The 17,804-nt window shown below is 43.7% G+C and overlaps 1 protein-coding gene across 2 annotated transcripts in view; it reads left to right on the top strand.

The window, feature by feature from the left end:
• The window catches only part of tubgcp3 (tubulin gamma complex component 3), a 136,234-nt gene that overhangs the window by 4,425 nt on the left and 114,005 nt on the right, over nt 1-17,804 (top strand). For both annotated transcript variants that reach the window (XM_059970592.1, XM_059970593.1), the window contains exons 2-4: nt 8,884-8,991; nt 10,314-10,381; nt 17,667-17,744. In XM_059970592.1, coding sequence (XP_059826575.1) covers nt 8,884-8,991; nt 10,314-10,381; nt 17,667-17,744 — 254 coding nt within the window. The remainder of the gene's footprint in view (nt 1-8,883; nt 8,992-10,313; nt 10,382-17,666; nt 17,745-17,804) is intronic.

The following is a 17,804-nucleotide window of genomic DNA, read 5'->3' as shown; positions in this document are numbered from 1 at the left end:
AATCGGTACTTTCGTATTACTGATGTTGAGTGTATGTAGGGAAATCATTGACTGTGCACTTGGAAAGGCAAGAACTGATTAAGTCGGTAAGTTTTGACTGGAAATGTCGATGGTACTCTTTTCCTCAATGCTGCCTGGCCTGCTGAATTCCTCTGGCAATTTGTGTTTGTTGCTCGGATTTCCAGCTTCTGCAGATTTTCTCTCCTAACTGATTAGGGGTAGTCAGCAGGGTTTTGTGAAAGGGATATTTGGTCTGACAAACTAAATTGAACCAGGGTATAGAGTAGTGGTAACCGACCTTTTGAAGCCCGAGATCCCCTACCTCGGCCTTAAGTGAAAGGCAAGATCGACTCCAAATCAATTAGTTACACGCATGCGCACCGGGGCAGAGAAGACCGGAGGTAAAACCCTGCTACCCGGAAGTAGAAATAATGTATGAACACCAGGTGTCACCACCCTTTTTTGTACTGCGGACCTGTTTAATATTGACTGTACTCTTACGGACCGGGGGGTGGGGGGTGTTAATCACAACTGGATATAGTGATAACTCGAAGCAGGTTCTTTATGTCCAGTCTATTCCGCAATTTAGTTTTCGTGGCTCTCAGTGCTTAGCTGCAGTCCTGCTTGCTCACGTTTTTTCCACTGAAAAAACTCAACGGGTTTGTCTTTAAGCACAGGGTGCTTGGTCTCAAGGTACCAAAACAGTTTTCAGTGCTTCATTGCCTCATTAGACAACTTCCCGCCCGCCGCCAGATGCCTTGGCCAGGTGCGGCTGTTTCCATGCCGGCCGCGGCCGTTGCAGTCTGGAGAGAGCGACTGACGGACTGAGCGAGGAGTGTGACAGAGCGCCCGCCCGCCCCCCCCTTGTAGGATCTATCAGCCGACAAAAGTTTGGCTCGAGGGATGACGTTAGTAGATTGCAGCAAGGTAGCTGCTCTGCTACTTACGAAACCCTGAGCCCGAATTAGGTTGTCTGTGAATATTTTATCACTGGGTTCCCCATGAACTTTCGGTGTGGGAAGCAGGTCCAGAGGCAGCTCCCATCTGCCTGCGCTCCAGGCCAGTAGCAACGGCACTTCTCGCCGGCCGCCCGAGGCCAACCAGTGATCCCTGATGCGCTTGGGTAATGACCTCACATATTCAAGTTCAACAGTGTGCATGTCAGGGAATGAGGAAAGGTGCAGCTAACTCCTATCATTTCCTCGCGGCCAACTGGTTGGGGACCACTGAAGTACACTGTAGTGCGTGGCGGGGGAGCTACATGGATGCGCACGGGGCAGAATGAATGGAACTAAAACCCCGCAACCTGGAAACAATCTCTCAACAGTTTTTCATTTATTTTTGGGTTCTGGGAAAGTCTCAAAGATCAACCCGTCGACCGCGATCGACGGGTTGGCAACCACTCGTATTGAGGGACATGATCCTAATGTGAGCAAATGGAATTAACATATAACAATCACAGCACGGAAACAGGCCATCTCGGCCCTCCTAGTCCGTGCCGAATTCTTAATCTCACCTAGTCCCACCTACCCGCACTCAGCCCATAACCCTCCACTCCTTTCCTGTCCATATACCTATCCAATTTTACCTTAAATGACACAACTGAACTGGCCTCTACTACTTCTACAGGAAGCTCATTCCACACAGCTATCACTCTCTGAGTAAAGAAATACCCCCTCGTGTTTCCCTTAAACTTCTGCCCCCTAACTCTCAAATTATGTCCTCTCGTTTGAATCTCCCCTACTCTCAATGGAAACAGTCTATTCACGTCAACTCTATCTATCCCTCTCAAAATTTTAAATACCTCGATCAAATCCCCCCTCAACCTTCTACGCTCCAATGAATAGAGACCTAACTTGTTCAACCTTTCTCTGTAACTTAAGTGCTGAAACCCAGGTAACATCCTAGTAAATTGTCTCTGCACTCTCTCTAATTTATTGATATCTTTCCTATAATTCGGTGACCAGAACTGTACACAATATTCCAAATTTGGCTTTACCAATGCCTTGTACAATTTTAACATTACATCCCAACTTCTGTACTCAATGCTTTGATTTATAAAGGCCATCGTTCCAAAAGCCTTCTTCACCACCCTATCTACATGAGACTCCACCTTCAGGGAACTATGCACTGTTATTCCTAGATCTCTCTGTTCCTCTGCATTCCTCAATGCCCTACCATTTACCCTGTATGTTCTATTTGGATTATTCCTGCCAAAATGTAGAACCTCACACTTCTCAGCATTAAACTCCATCTGCCAACGTTCAGCCCTTTCTTCTAACCGGCATAAATCTCCCTGCAAGCTTTGAAAACCCACCTCATTATCCACAACACCTCCTACCTTAGTATCATCGGCATACTTAATAATCCAATTTACCACCCCATCATCCAGATCATTTATGTATATTACAAACAACATTGGGCCCAAAACAGATCCCTGAGGCACCCCGCTAGTCACCGGCCTCCATCCCGATTAACAGTTATCCACCACTAATCTCTGGCATCTCCCATCTAGCCACTGTTGAATCCATTTTATTACTCCAGCATTAAATCCTAACGACTGAACCTTCTTAACTAACCTTCCATGTGGAACTTTGTCAAAGGCTTTGCTGAAGTCCATATAGACTACATCCACTGCCTTACCCTCATCAACATTCCTCGTAACTTCTTCAAAAAATTCAGTAAAGTTTGTCAAACATGACCTTCCACGCACAAATCCATGCTGGCTACTCCTAATCAGATCCTGTCTATCCAGATAATTATTAATACTATCTCTAAGAATACTTTCCATTAATTTACCCACCACTGATGTCAAACTGACAGGTCTATAATTACTAGGCTTACTTCTAGAACCCTTTTTAAACAATGGAACCACATGAGCAATACGCCAATCCTCCGGCACAATCCCCGTTTCTAATGACATCTTAAAGATCTCCGTCAGAGCTCCTGCTATTTCTACTTCAAACTTCCCTCAAGGTCCTGGGGAATATCCTGTCAGGACCCGGAGATTTATCCACTTTTAAATTTCTTAAAAGCGCCAGTACTTCCACCTCTTTAATTGTCATAGGTTCCATAACTTCCTTACTTGTTTCCCACACCTTACACAATTCAATATCCTTTTCCTTGGTGAATACCGAAGAGAAGAAATCGTTCAAAGTCTCTCCCATCTCCCTCGGCTCCGCACATAGCTGACCAGTCTGATTCTCTAAGGCGCCAATTTTATCCCTCACTATCCTCTTGCTTTTAATATAACTGTAGAAACCTTTTGGATTTACTTCCACCTTATTTGCCAAACCAACCTCGTATCTTATTTTAGCTTTTCTAATCTCTTTCTTAAGATTTCTTTTACATTCTTTATATTCCCCGAGCAATTCCTTTACTCTATGCTGCCTATATCTATTGTAGAATCCCTCTTTTTCCGAACCAAATTTCTAATATCCCTTGAAAACCATGGTGCTTTCAAACCTTTAACCTTTCCTTTCAACCTAACAGGAACATAAAGATTCTGTATCCTCATAATTTCACCCTTAAATGACCTCCATTTCTCTATTACATCCTTCCCATAAAACAACTTGACCCAATCCACTCTCTCTAAATCCCTTCGCGTCTCCTCAAAGTTAGCCTTTCTCCAATCAAAAATCTCAACTCTAGGTCCTGTCCTGTCCTTCTCCATAATTATATTGAAGCTAATGCTATTGTGATCACTGGACCCGAAGTGCTCCCCAACACATACATCTGTCAGCTGACCTATCGCATTCCCTAACAGGAGATCCAACACTGCCCCATCTCTAGTCGGTACTTCTATGTATTGTTGCAAAAAACTATCCTGCACACATTTCACAAACTCTAAACCATCCAGCCCTTTTACAGAATGAGCTTCCCAGTCTATGTGTGGAAAATTAAAATCTCCCACAATCACCACCTTGTGTTTACTACAAATATCTGCTATCTCCTTACACATTTGCTCTTCCAACTCACGCTCTCCATTAGGTGGCCTATAATACACTCCTATCAGTGTTACTACACCTTTCCCATTCCTCAATTCCACCCAAATAGCCTCCCTAAAGGAGCTCTCTAATCTATCCTTCCAAAGCACTGCCATAAGATTTTCTCGGACAAGCAATGCAACACCTCCTCCTCTGGCCCCTCCTACTCTATCACACCTGAAGCAACTAAATCCAGGAATATTTAGTTGCCAATCACACCCTTCCTGCAACCATGTTTCACTAATAGCTACAACATCATAATTCCAGGTATCAATCCACGCTTTAAGCTCATCCACCTTTCTTACAATGCTCCTAGCATTAAAATAGATACATTTAAGATACTCTCCACCTTCTCTCTCTTTTCATCCCTAACAATGCATTCAAATTTATTATCCTTTTCTTTCTTCTCCCCTACATCTTCGGGCTGAGTGCATCCCTTCTCCATCACCTGCCTTTCCTCCCTCACACACTGTCTACTTACTTGCTACTTACCTCCTCTCCCATAGTTTCCTCAAATTGATTCCCTCCCCCCACCCCCCATCTTACTAGTTTAAAGTCTGCCCTGTAGCCCTAGCAAACCTCCCCGCTAGGATATTGGTCCCCACAGGATTCAAGTGTAACCCGTCCTTCTTGAACAGGTCACGCCTGCCCCAGAAGAGGTCCCAATGATCCAGAAACTTGAATCCCTGCCCCCTGCTCCAATCCCACAGCCACGCATTCATCCTCCACCTAATTCTATTCTAATTAGACAATAGACAATAGGTGCAGAAGTAGACCATTCAGCCCTTCGAGCCTGCATCACCATTCTGAGATCATGGCTGATCATCTACTATCAATACCCGGTTCCTGCCTTGCCCCATATCCCTTGATTCCCCTATCTATAAGATACCTATCTAGCTCCTTCTTGAAAGCATCCAGAGAATTAGCCTCCACTGCCTTCCAAGGCAATGCATTCCAGATCCCCACAACTCTCTGGGAGGAGAAGTTTTTCCTTAACTCTGTCCTAAATGACCTACCCCTTATTCTTAAACTATGCCCTCTGGTACTGGATTCTCCCAGCATCTGGAACATATTCCCTGCCTCTATCTTGTCCAATCCCTTAATAATCTTATATGTTGCAATCAGATCCCCTCGCAATCTCCTTAATTCCAGCGTGTACAAGCCCAGTCTCTCTAACCTCTCTGCATAAGACAGTCTGGACATCCCAGGAATTAACCTTGTGAATCTAGGCTGCACTTCCTCTACAGCCAGGATGTCTTTCCTTAACCCTGGAGACCGAAACTGTACACAATACTCCAGGTGTGGTCTCACCAGGGCCCTGTACAAATGCAAAAGGATTTCCTTGCTCTTGTACTCAATTCCCTTTATAATGAAGGTCAACATTCCATTAGCCTTCTTCACTGCCTGCTGCACTTGCTCATTCACCTTCAGTGACTATGATGAACAAGGACTCCTAGATCTCTTTGTATTTCTCCCTTACCTAACTTTACACCATTCAGATAATAATCTGCCTTCCTGTTCTTACTCCCAAAGTGGATAACCTCACACTTATTCACATTAAACATCATCTGCCAAGTGTCTGCCCACTCACCCAGCCTATCCAAGTCACCCTGAATTCTACTAACATCCTCATCATATGTCACACTGCCACCCAGCTTAGTATCATCAGCAAGCTTGCTGATGTTATTCTCAATGCTTTCATCTAAATCGTTGATGTAAATCGTAAACAGCTGTGATCCCAATCCTGTGGCACCCCACTAGTCACCACCTGCCATTCCGAGAAACACCCATTCACTGCTACCCTTTGCTTTCTATTTGCCAACCAGTTTTCTATCCATGTCAATATCTTCCCCCCCCCCCCCCACAATGCCATGAGCTCTGATTTTACCCACCAATCCCCTATGTGGGACCTTATCAAATGCCTTCTGAAAATCGGGGTACACTACATCCACTGGATCTCCCCCGTCTAACTTCCTGGTTACATCCTCGAAAAACTCCAGTAGATTAGTCAAGCATGATTTGCCCTTGGTAAATCCATGCTGGCTCGGCCCAATCCTATCACTGCTATCTAGATATGCCACTATTTCATCTTTAATAATGGACTCTAGCATCTTCCCCACTACCGATGTTAGGCTGACAGGATGATAGTTCTTTGTTTTCTCCCTCCCTCCTTTCTTAAAAATTGGCTAACATTAGCCATTCTCCAATCCTCAGGAACTGATCCTGAATCTAAGGAACATTGGAAAATGATTACCAATGCATCCGCAATTTCCAGAGCCACCTCCTTTAGTACCCTAGGATGCAGACCATCTGGACCTGGGGATTTGTTAGCCTTCAGTCCCATCAGTCTACTCATCACCGTTTCCTTCCTAATGTCAATCTGTTTCATTTCCTCTGTTACCCTATGTCCTTGGCCAATCCATACATCTGGGAGATTGCTTGTGTGTTCCCTAGTGAAGACAGATCTAAAGTACTTATTAGATTCTTCTGCCATTTCTCTGTTTCCCATAACAGTTTCACCCAATTCATTCTTCAAGGGCCCAACATTGTTTTTAACTATCTTCTTTCTCTTCACATACCTAAAAAAGCTTTTGCTATCCTCCTTTATATTCCTGGCTAGCTTGCATTCGTACCTCATTTTTTCTCCCCGTATTGCCTTTTTAGTTAGGTTCTGTTGTTCCTTAAAAATTTCCCAATCATCTGTCTTCCCACTCACCTTAGCTCTGTCATACTTTTTTTTAATGCTATGCAATCTCTGACTTCCTTTGTCAACCACTGTGGCCCCTTTCCCCCCTTTGAATCCTTCCTTCTCCGGGGGATGAACTGATTTTGCACCTTGTGCATTATTCCCAGGAATACCTGCCATTGCTGTTCCACTGTCTTTTCTGCTAGGATATCTGTCCATTTAACTTTGGCCAGCTCCTCCCTCATGGCTCCATAGTCTCCTTTGATCAACTGCGACACTGACACCTCTGATCTGCCCTTATCCTTCTCAAATTGCAGATAAAAACATCATATTATGGTCACTACCTCCTAATGGCTCCTTTACTTCAAGATCGCTTATCAAATCCTGTTCATTACTCAACACTAAATCCAGAATAGCCTTGTTCCTGGTTGGCTCTCGTACAAGCTGTTCCAAGAATGCATCCCGTAGGCACTCTACAAACTCCCTATCCTGGGGTCCAGCACCAATCTGATTCTCCCAGTTCACCTGCATGTTGAAATCCCCCTGAAGCCCTCCCTCCTGCACCATTCTCTCAGTCACGTATTAATCTGTATAATCCTTCTGTTCCTTGCCTCACTTGCACGTGGCACAGGTAGCAATCCTGGGATTGTTACCCTGGAGGTTCTGCCCTTCAGCTTCGCACCTAACTCCCTGAACTCACTACGCAGGACCCCCTCACTCATCCTACCCTTGTCTTTGGTCCCTACATGGACCACGACATCTGGGTTCTTGCCCTCCCTCTGGAGAATAACCTACATCCGATCTGAGATGTCCTGGACCCCAGCACCAGGGAGGCAACATACCATCCGAGACTCCCAATCTTCCCCACAAAATCTATCTGCCCCCCTATCACTACCGCTCTCTTCTCTTCCCTCCTCCCCTTCCTAGTCGAGGGTCCAACCTCAGTGCCAGAGACAGGACCACTGCAACTTGTTCCTGGTAGGTCATCCCCACCAACAGTATACTTATTGTTGATGGGAACAGCCACAGGAGTGCTCTGCTCTCTCTGTCTGCTCCCCCTGCCTCTCTTGACTGTCACCCATTTGCCTACCTCCTGTCTTTTCGGTGTGACTACCTCCTGATAACTCTTACCTATCTCTGTCTCTGCCTCCTGAATGATCCATAGTTCATCCAGCTCCTGCTCCAATTCTTTAACTCAGTCTGATAGGAGCTGCAGCTGAATGCACCTTTTACAGGTGTGGTCATCAGGGACAACTGCATACGGAGCACACCACTGCTCTAACTGTCTCCCCCATTACCTGATCCCAGATTAGTCAGAATAAATGAAAAAAGTACCTACTGACCTTACCTTTTTATCTCAGCAAGCACGTACTCAGGCTCACTGATTTCCTCTCAATGAAGTCCCCTTGCGCCGAAGCCCGCTGAACCAAAGCCCAGCACTCTGCTGCCCGCTCCTAAAAAAGTGTAGGTGGACAAAAAAAAGGGTTGGCACGGACATAGAGTCATTGAGTTATACAGCACAGAAACAGGCCCTTTGGTCAAATTAGTCCATGCTGACCAAATTGCCCCATCCAGGTTAGTTCCATGTGCAGTATGATCCATAACCTTATAAACATTTCCAAACCATGTACCCAGTCCATCTTGTCTTTTAAAAGCTGATGTTGTACCTGCATCAGCCACTTCCTCTGGCAGCTCATTCTACATATATAACATATTTAAGTAAAAAAGATGCCTGTCAAGTTCATATTAAATCTTCTCCCTCAAACATATCCCCTCTAGTTCTTGATTCACCAATGTTGGGAAAAAGACATAGTGCATTTACCTTACCTACGCGCATCATGATTTGATACATCTTTGTAAGATCACTTCTCCGTCTCCTGTGCTCCAAGGAATAACGTTCCTGCCTGTTCGACTTCTGTATCAATCTGACTCAAATTAGGATCATTTGTAGGTTTTTGCAAATAAAACCACATGAGACGTTTCGGAAAAACGGTAACAACTGATTATTGTACTCCAAGCACTGAACACAAAGCGCAGTAATCACATCAGACCAACGTCTTCAAATGAACCCCAACCCAATGTCAATGGTTGTGAATTATGTACATTTCCACCAAATACATCATCCTACACTTTATTTATTGGATTTCTTTAGCCAGGATTTTAGTTGTTGTTGGACCTGTGCACCTGAATTGTTTCTAATTATGTTTGCAGCTGATGTGGCTCAACAATTCCAGTATGCTGTGCGAGTTATTGGAAGCAATTTTGCTCCCACTGTGGAGCGGGATGAATTTCTTGTGGCTGAAAAAATCAAGAAAGAAAGTAAGTTTTTTTATATAAAACCAGCTCCCTAACTTGTAACATGCTTGTTAGATAAGGAGGGAAGAAAATTAACAATGTAGCCATTCTTTTAGTTGTGAACTTGTACATTATTTAACCAGTTTTAAATGCACAGAGATAAAGAGGGCCTACCACAACTGGTTTTATCATACTTGTAGTCGTACAACAAGGAAGCGGGTCTTTGCGGCCAAATCATCCATGTTGAACATGGTTCCCATTTGCCTGAATTTGGCCTGTACACCTCTATGCCTTTACTGTCAATCTAACTGTCCAAATACCTGTTAAATGTTTTTAATGTGCCTGCCTCAACCATTCCTCTTGTCCTTGATCTATCAGCCCTGGAAAGAAAGCTGAGTGCATTCACCCTATCTATGCCTCTCCTATACCTATGTGAGAATCCTGCCCCCCCCCCCCCCCCATGTCCTAGTTAAAAATGTCTCAACCTGCTCAACCTCCATCAGTGCCCTAGATTCTGGTAACATCCTAGTTAATTTCCTCTGGTTATAGTTTTGTGAGCGCATTGAGAATTCTGTATGCATCAGTTGGATTACACCACAACAGACCTGATCAGTTTGACAGTTCTTCTTTAGTTATTTTCTTCACATCTGTTGTCATCCATGGGAAATCCCTCCGGTCCAATGATATATCTTTCTTTAACTAAGTCAGCTGTTGGATCCTGATGCTTTTGCGATCCAAAGCTTTTTCATAAATGAGACATAAGACTTCTTGCTTACGATTGTCTTAAGTATTGCAAGAGCTCAAAGCAAACAAGAAGGAGAAGCTGAGAGAACAAAAAGAAGACCAGACTAAAAAGTAGTATCAGAGATAACGGCAAATTCCAGTCATAACAATTAACCCATAAAATAGCCAGAATTGAGCAGCGTGGAACCTGCTACACCGTGTAAAATAAGAGTTTCTAGAAAAATATGGAAGCAACTGTACTCTATAATTGCTGGAATATTCACTGAACAATTCCATGTATATGCTTGGTGATTATAGAAAAATATGAGCAAGCACAGGAAAGTCAAACCACGTACAAGAAAAATAACAATTGTACATCCTAGTTTTTCTTTTAAAGCTTTTAGGGTGAAAAGAAATCCAGCCAATAAATGTGGGTCATTACAATGCTTGTTACATTCTATTAAAATTTCTGCACAAAGCACAGTTTATTGAATGCGTAAAGTATGAGGAATTTCTTGAGGTTTCACATTTTTTATACAGAATTGAATTGGGTTAGGTGGCTTTATAGAGATCTGATGTACGGGCTTGATTGTGGAACTCATTGTGCTGATTTTTTCTTGCAGTGGTGAGGCAGAGAAGGGAGGCAGATGCAGCTTTATTTTCAGAACTTCATCGTAAGCTGCAGTCACAGGTAAGTTTAAAAAAAAGTTTGTTGGATAGCAGAAAACAATGAAGAGCTGTTGCTTCTTTTAATATGCTTGAATGTCTAATCCCTGAGTCAGATAGACAGACATACTTTATTGATCCCGAGGGAAATTGGGTTTCATTACAGCTGCACCAACCAAGAATAGTGAAGAAATATAGCAATATAAAACCATAAATAATTATATAATAATAAGTTAATCATGTCAAGTGGAAATAAGTCCAGGACCAGCCTATTGGCTTAGGGTGTCTGACACTCCGAGGGAGGAGTTGTAAAGTTTGATGGCCACAGGCAGGAATGACTTTCTATGATGGACGCTCAGTGTTACATCTCGATGGAATGAGTCTCTGGCTGAATGTATTCCCATGCCTAACCAGTACGCTATGGAGTGAACACGAGGAAATCTGCAGATGCTGGAAATTAAAACAACACACACACAAAATGCTGGTGAAACACAGCAGGTCAGGCAGCATCTATAAGCACTGTCGACGTTTCGGGCCGAGACCCTTCATCAGAACTAACTGAAAGGAAAGATAGAGATAGAAAGTAGTTGGGGGAGGGGGAAATGCGAAATGATAGGAGAAGACTGGAGGGGGTAGGATGAAGCTAAGAGCTGGAAAGGTGATTGGCGAAAGTGATACAGAGCTGGAGAAGGGAAAGGATCATGGGACGGGAGGCCTCGGGTGAAAGAAAGGGGGGGAGAGCACCAGAGGGAGATGGAGAACAGGCAAACAACTAAATATGTCAGGGATGGGGTAAGAAGGGGAGGAGGGCATTAACGGAAGTTAGAGAAGTCAGTGTTCATGCCATCAGGTTGGAGGCTACCCAGCCGGTATATAAGGTGTTGTTCCTCCAACCTGAGTTTGGATACATTTTGACAGTAGAGGAGGCCGTGGATAGACATATCAGAATGGGAATGGGACGTGGAATTAAAATGTGTGGCCACTGGGAGATCCTGCTTTCTCTGGCGGACTGAGCATAGGTCCAGTCTGTGTCAGGTCTCACCAATATTTAAAAGGCCACACCGGGAGCACCGGACGCAGTATACCACACCAGCCGACTCACAGGTGAAGTGTCACCTCACCTGGAAGGACTGTCTGGAGCCCTGAATGGTGCTGAGGGAGGAAGTGTAAGGGCAGGTGTAGCACTTGTTCCACTTACAAGGATAAGTGCCAGGAGGGAGATCGGTGGGAAGGGATGGGGGGACAAGTGGACAAGGGAGTCGCGTAGGGAGCGATCCCTGTGGAAAGCCTAAAGAGGTGGGGAGGGAAAGATGTGCTTGGTAGTGGGATCCCGTAGGAGGTAGGAGAATTATACATTGGGCCTGGAGGCTGGTGGGGTGGTAGGTGAGGACAAGGGGAACCCTATCCCAAGTGGGGTGGCGGGCGGATGGGGTGAGGGCAGATGTGTGGAAAATGGGAGAGATGCACTTGAGAGAGAGTTGATGGTGGAAGAAGGGAAGCCCCTTTGTTTAAAAAAGGAAGACATTATGGAGTGGATGGGAGTCATTGTCCAAGATGGCATGCAATTTGGACAGCATCTGCTTTTCAGACACCACTGTCAGAGAGTCCAATTCCACCCCCCACAGCATCACTGGCCTTACGAATGAGTTTGTTGATTCTGTTGGTGTCTGCTACCATGATTCATTTTGAATTTTGAAGCTAGTGTGTGGGGAACAACATCTTCAAGTATGCAGTTGAAGAGTTCTACTCGTGTTTGGGAATTGAGAATATGTTCCATTAGATTAAATCATATCAAAGGAAAAATTATTGTAGTTGTGTTTGTTGGAGGCCAATTGTCTCAAATCCAGGATATGTCCTGATGAACTTGCAGCAGTATCCTAGCCAAAACATTTTCAGCTGCGTCATTCATCCATGGGAGGATATTTGCTGCTGATTGTAATGTTAAGCTCCCTTTGTAGGACTCATTATGAAGCTTGTCCTTAAGGTAAGAAATAGAACCAGGATTAAGCCCACCAATCCTTTGTGTCTCCACAGTTTATTCCTCGTTCTCTACTGCAGCATCATTTTCCATCAGAGTCCTCTTTTCCATTGGTTACCTAAATGTCTAACAGTCCTTTGATATGTGTTATGAATGAATTCATGACAAATCCCCCACAGTCCTGATAGTCCATGAACTCATGAACACCACCTTTTTTTTTGCATTACTGATTTATTTTGTAATTTGTACTAATTTTATGTAGTGCACTGTAATATTGCTGTAAAGCAACAAATTTAATGTCATATAAGACAGTAATAATAAAACTGATTAAGGTGATGTCCTTACAAAAGACAGGATAGGAAAAGACATAGCTATAGTAGTCAGTGGGTTTATAGTACATGTTGGAAGATAGTTTGACAACTGAAGTAGAGGCAGACGGGTGAAAGATGAAGGAAGTTGAAGTGGTGTTAGAAATAATTCAAGTTCTCAGGCTGCCAAGTCAAGCAACATTTAGGTGACTCTTGCCTGCAGTCCTAGTTGAATAATAACTTTTGTTTAACAGGGTGACTAAAACTGTACAGTAGTGGCCACCAACCTTTATAAGCCCAAGATCCCCTACCTCGGCCTTAGTAAAAGGCAAGATCGACCCCAGATCAATTAGTTAGACGCATGCACGCCAGGGCAGAAAACCCCGCGACCCAGAAGTAGAAACACCAGGGGTGCCCACCCTTTTTTTGCACGACGGACTGGTTTAATATTGACAATATTCTTGCGGACCGGGCGGGGGGGGGGGGGGGGAGGGGGAGGTGGGTGTTAAACACGACGGGAATACAGTGATACTTGAAGCAGGTTCCTTATGTCCCGTCTATTCTGCAATTTAGTTTTCGTGGCTCTCGGCACTTAGCTTCTGTCCCGCTCTGCTCAAGTTTTTTCTGCTGAAAAAACTCAGTGGGTTTGACTTTAAGTGCGGGGTGCTTGGACTCGGGGTACTGAAGCAGTTTTGAGGGCTTCATTGCCTCATCGGACAGCCCCCGGGCCTGAACTCCAGCCTGCCGCCAGACACCTTGGCCAGGTGCAGCTGGTCGTGGGTGGGGTGAGAGGACAAGGTCAGGGCCGGAGGTCCCTGTGCCGGGGCTGCAGCGGTCGCAGTCCGGAGAGAGTGACCGACTGAGAAAGGAGTGTGACAGAACGTCCGCCTACCGCCCTTGTAGGATCTATCGGCCGACAAGAGTTTGTTTCAGTCGATGCAGCGAGGTAGCTGCTCTGCTACTTACGAAACCCTGAGCCTGACTTGGGTCGTCTGCGAATATTTTATCACTGGGTTCCCCATGAACATTCAGTGTGATGAACAGGTTTAGAGGCGGTGCTCCAGGCCAGTAGTGACGGCACTTCCCACCGGCTGCCTGAGGCCAACCAGTGATCCCCTGCCCGAGGGTATCACTGTGGTTAGGTGACTGATGACCTCGTGTACGTTAAAGTTCAACAGTGGGCGTGATGGAATGAGGAAAGCTGCAGCTGACTCGTATCGTTTCCTCGTGGCCCGGTGGTTGGGGACCACTGAAGTACACTGTGTAATGCTGGGGAGCTATATGCATGCGTACTGGGCAGAAAAAATGGAACTAAGACCCCACAACCCAGAAACAATCTCTCAACAGTATTTGTGCATTTATTTTTCATTTTTTTTCGGGATCTGCTGGGAAAGTCTCAAAGATCGACTACTCGATCGCGATCAACGGGTTGGCGACCACCGCTGTACAGAACACTCTTAAGTGTGGCCTCATCAACATCTTATATAACTGCAAGCTAACTTCCCAACTCTTATACTCAATGCTCTAACCAATGAAGCCCTGTGTGACAAACACCTTCACCACCCTATCTGTGATGCACTAGTATTCCCAGGTCTGTCTGTTCCATTGTGTTCTCACGAGTGAAGAGGAGCGTGAAGGTACAGTCAAGCAGATGGAGAAATGTTTATACATTATAAATGTTTGAAACAGTGGACTGGACCTCATTCAAGGATTTATCTTTGGATCTGAATGAGTATGGAACAGCTGTCACTGACTTCATCAGGACCTCTATGGATGAGTGTGCCTTTGAGAACATACCCAGCCTTGCCAAACTAGAAGCCCTGGATGAAGAGATTTGCAGTTTGCTGGGAGCTAGATCTGTTGTGTTCAAGAACAGTGATCCAAGAAGACCAACTATGATCTCTGGAAAGCCATTGTGAAAGTGAAAAGGAAATTCCTGTGAAGTTAGAGACACAATATGAAGCATGATAGCCAAAGCAGGGTCTGCATGCCATTACTTCCTATAAGGTGAAACCTAATAGCATCTACCTGCATGTTGAAATCCCCTAATTACTATCATAACATTGCCTTTATTACATGCCTTTTCTGTCTTGCATCATAATTTATGTCACACATCTTGGCTACCGTGTAGGGGCCTAATTATAACTCCCCATCATGGTCGTCTTACTCTTGCAGTTTCTTAACTCTGCCCACAAGGATTCTACATCATCTAATACAATGTCACCTCTTCCAAAGATGCTAATGTTATTTTTTTTTACCAATGGAGTTCTCCCACTCCCTCTACTTACCTGTCTGTCCTTTCAATACAAGGTGTATCGTTGGATATTAAGCTTTCAGCTATGACTTAGTGTTGCCCACAACATCCTACCTGTCAACTGTCCTATCAGATCAGCTACCTTAATCCATATACTGTGTGCATTCAAATATAACACTTACAGTCCTGTATTCGTCATCCTTTTCGATTTTGCCCCTATGTTCCATTTCAATTCATCCCAAGAGATCAGCCTTTTCGAAGATACTCAAACCACCTTGGCTGGCACCAACAATCATTCCACAGTCAAGGTCACTTAGATCAGATTTCTTTCTTTATGTTTGGTCAGAGCAACAAATGAACCTCCTGAACATGGCTGCATACTTTCATGCATTGAGTTACATACATGTTCTTGTACCTGGTGGTGCGAGACCCGAATCAATTGTACCTTCTACCTGATATCAGCACGGTCTGGGTGGTGAGGACCTCTCACGATGGATGCTGTTTTCCTTCGACAGTGTTTCATGCAGATGTGCTCAATGCCGGGGGAACTTTACTCATGATTTACTGGGCCAAATTCACTACCTTTTGTAGGACTTTCCGTTTGAAGGCATTGGTGTTTCCAGTGCCTTTGCTAGCTGGGTCCTGTTGCTTAAGTTGACTGAATGATGAGCCACTTCGTTGCTACTTTGAGAAATTGAAGGGTGTAGTTCTATTAAGTACCATTAGCTTCTCATGTCTTAGGACTGTTCCCTCAATCTTCTCTGTCTGAACAAAGATAAAATAGGAATAAAAGTACAAAACAAGCCCAGTTTTATTGGGTTCAGCAATAATTCAGCAAAATAGAGTGGAACCTGTAATGTAATGGTAAGTCATTTGTGGAGTAACAAAATTCACTGAAGCAGGAGATTAAAAGCACACAGCATGTTCTCAAAAATAAAAATGGTAAGGCTGCCAAGTCCAGAATAATTGGATGAGAAGGTCCACAGAGTATCGGATAAGATGAAAAGGTGCTTAGAACCCTATTACAGCAAGCCAAAAAGAATATGGAAAAAATGGGTGAAATTAAAAGGGAAAGCAGAGTGGGGCCATGAAAAAAATATTGGTAGGTAAAATTAAAAAAAAGTTAAGTACATAAATGAGCAAGAGGATAACAAAAGTGAGAGCAGGGCTAATAGAAGTGACATAAGAGACTAGAGGCAGATATGGTCTCTGATTGAATACTTTGCAGCTGTTTTAACAAAAGTTGGGTGAAAATGTTCAAGCAGTTATTCGGAAGAAGCGAAGTGAAAATATTGACTGAGTTAAGTATCTTAAAAGATTAAAATGAAGGAAGTTCAGAATTTTTTGAAGGTAAATAAGTCACCAGATTTCTTCCTGTAAAACAGACATAAAAATTGAAAGCTCGACCATCCTTTGCAGTGATTTAAAAGGAAAGCATAGCAAGAGAAACTGAGTGTGGACTTTGTGAGGTTACAAAATAAACATTTAAAATTAAATAAATATTTAAAGATGGACATGGCAGGACAGGTGAAGTGTTTCAGCTGTAACGTGAGGGAGCTAGAATCAGAGAGTCATGGTTATACAGACAGGATCAGAGTGACGCAGACCATGTGGAGGAAAGCGGGATTAAAGTGGTCGACGTGGTCACAGTGGGCCAAACATGGTGTGGTAAACAGGCCCTTTGGCCCACCTTGTCCATGTTGACCTCTGTGCTTAGCTATACTGGTCCCATTTGGTCTGTAGCCCCCTTTGTCTTGGTGATTCAAGTGATTGCATAGATGCTGTAAATGTTGTGAGTGTATGTGCCTCCACCACCTCAGGCAGCATGTTCCAGAAGCCATTAGTGTCTTGTTGCCACATCTATAGTTTTAGCTAAAGGAGCTTAAGAGTCGAGCTGATTCAGACACTGCAATGCGTTCCGGAATGGGAAAGTGACCTGGATGCTTTACATTATCTAAAACACCAAGAAAAGTACTTATCTATTAATTTGCATAGGAACCAATGATCATTTGGTACATAAATTATTGTCTTTTCTTAAAATTTGTGAAAATACCTGCTGAAATACCACTCCCTTTCAAATCCTCAAGGGGAAGAAGATTTGAAAACGTCTGCCATGCAAGAGCATCTTGGAACTGCAAGTGAAATGAATATGTAGTGCCAGATGTCTAGTCTTGTGACAGTGCTAATATTCCCCAATCCCACTCCCTTCTGCTGTATTTCAATTTAACTTTTTTTTCTCTCTTGATCTGATTGGAATAAACTCGTCAAAGCAAACCTATCAGAGATCCATTATCATGTCCTTAACCTTTTTGCATTGGCGCCATGATTAACTTTTATCTCTAGGTAATTTAAATTTGAAGTTTCTTTTACTGTTATATGAATGGGTAAATTATTCAAAGACCAGGAATTAGGGTTTACTATTGTGCTAAAATTAAATGCAATTCTCTCCTACCCTCCTTATGAATGAATAGTGTTTACCTTCATGTTCGTGAACTACAGAAGAGTTGATTACTATTTTCCTCCTCCCTGCTATACTACCTTACTAGCATACTACTCAAACCCAAGCTGCTTGTGTTTGTTTCTTTCTTCCTCCTATCTCCATACTGTTCAATGTGTGAAGAGCTATTGGGTGAGTGAATTGTGATAATGGTGAATGTTCATTAAAAGCATTTGCTTTTTTTGTCTTTTACAGCACTTCTGCTTTGTAATGCATTATTCCAAAGATGAAAGTATGATTTGATGTAATGAATGTTTTTTCCTCCATGTCCAGGGTATAATAAAAAACAGATGGGCTGTACTCTACCTCCTGCTCAGCCTCAGTGAGGATCCACGTAAACCCCTGAGCAAGGTATTAAGAAATAGTTCTCGTTTGTTTAATTTTAACTGATAGGTTCCAATACTAATGTAT

The sequence above is a fragment of the Hypanus sabinus genome, chromosome 5, assembly GCF_030144855.1.
Source record: "Hypanus sabinus isolate sHypSab1 chromosome 5, sHypSab1.hap1, whole genome shotgun sequence".
Taxonomy (NCBI): Eukaryota; Metazoa; Chordata; class Chondrichthyes; order Myliobatiformes; family Dasyatidae; genus Hypanus; species Hypanus sabinus.
Note: the sequence above shows the minus strand (reverse complement) of the source record. Positions and strands in the feature narration are given on the sequence as shown.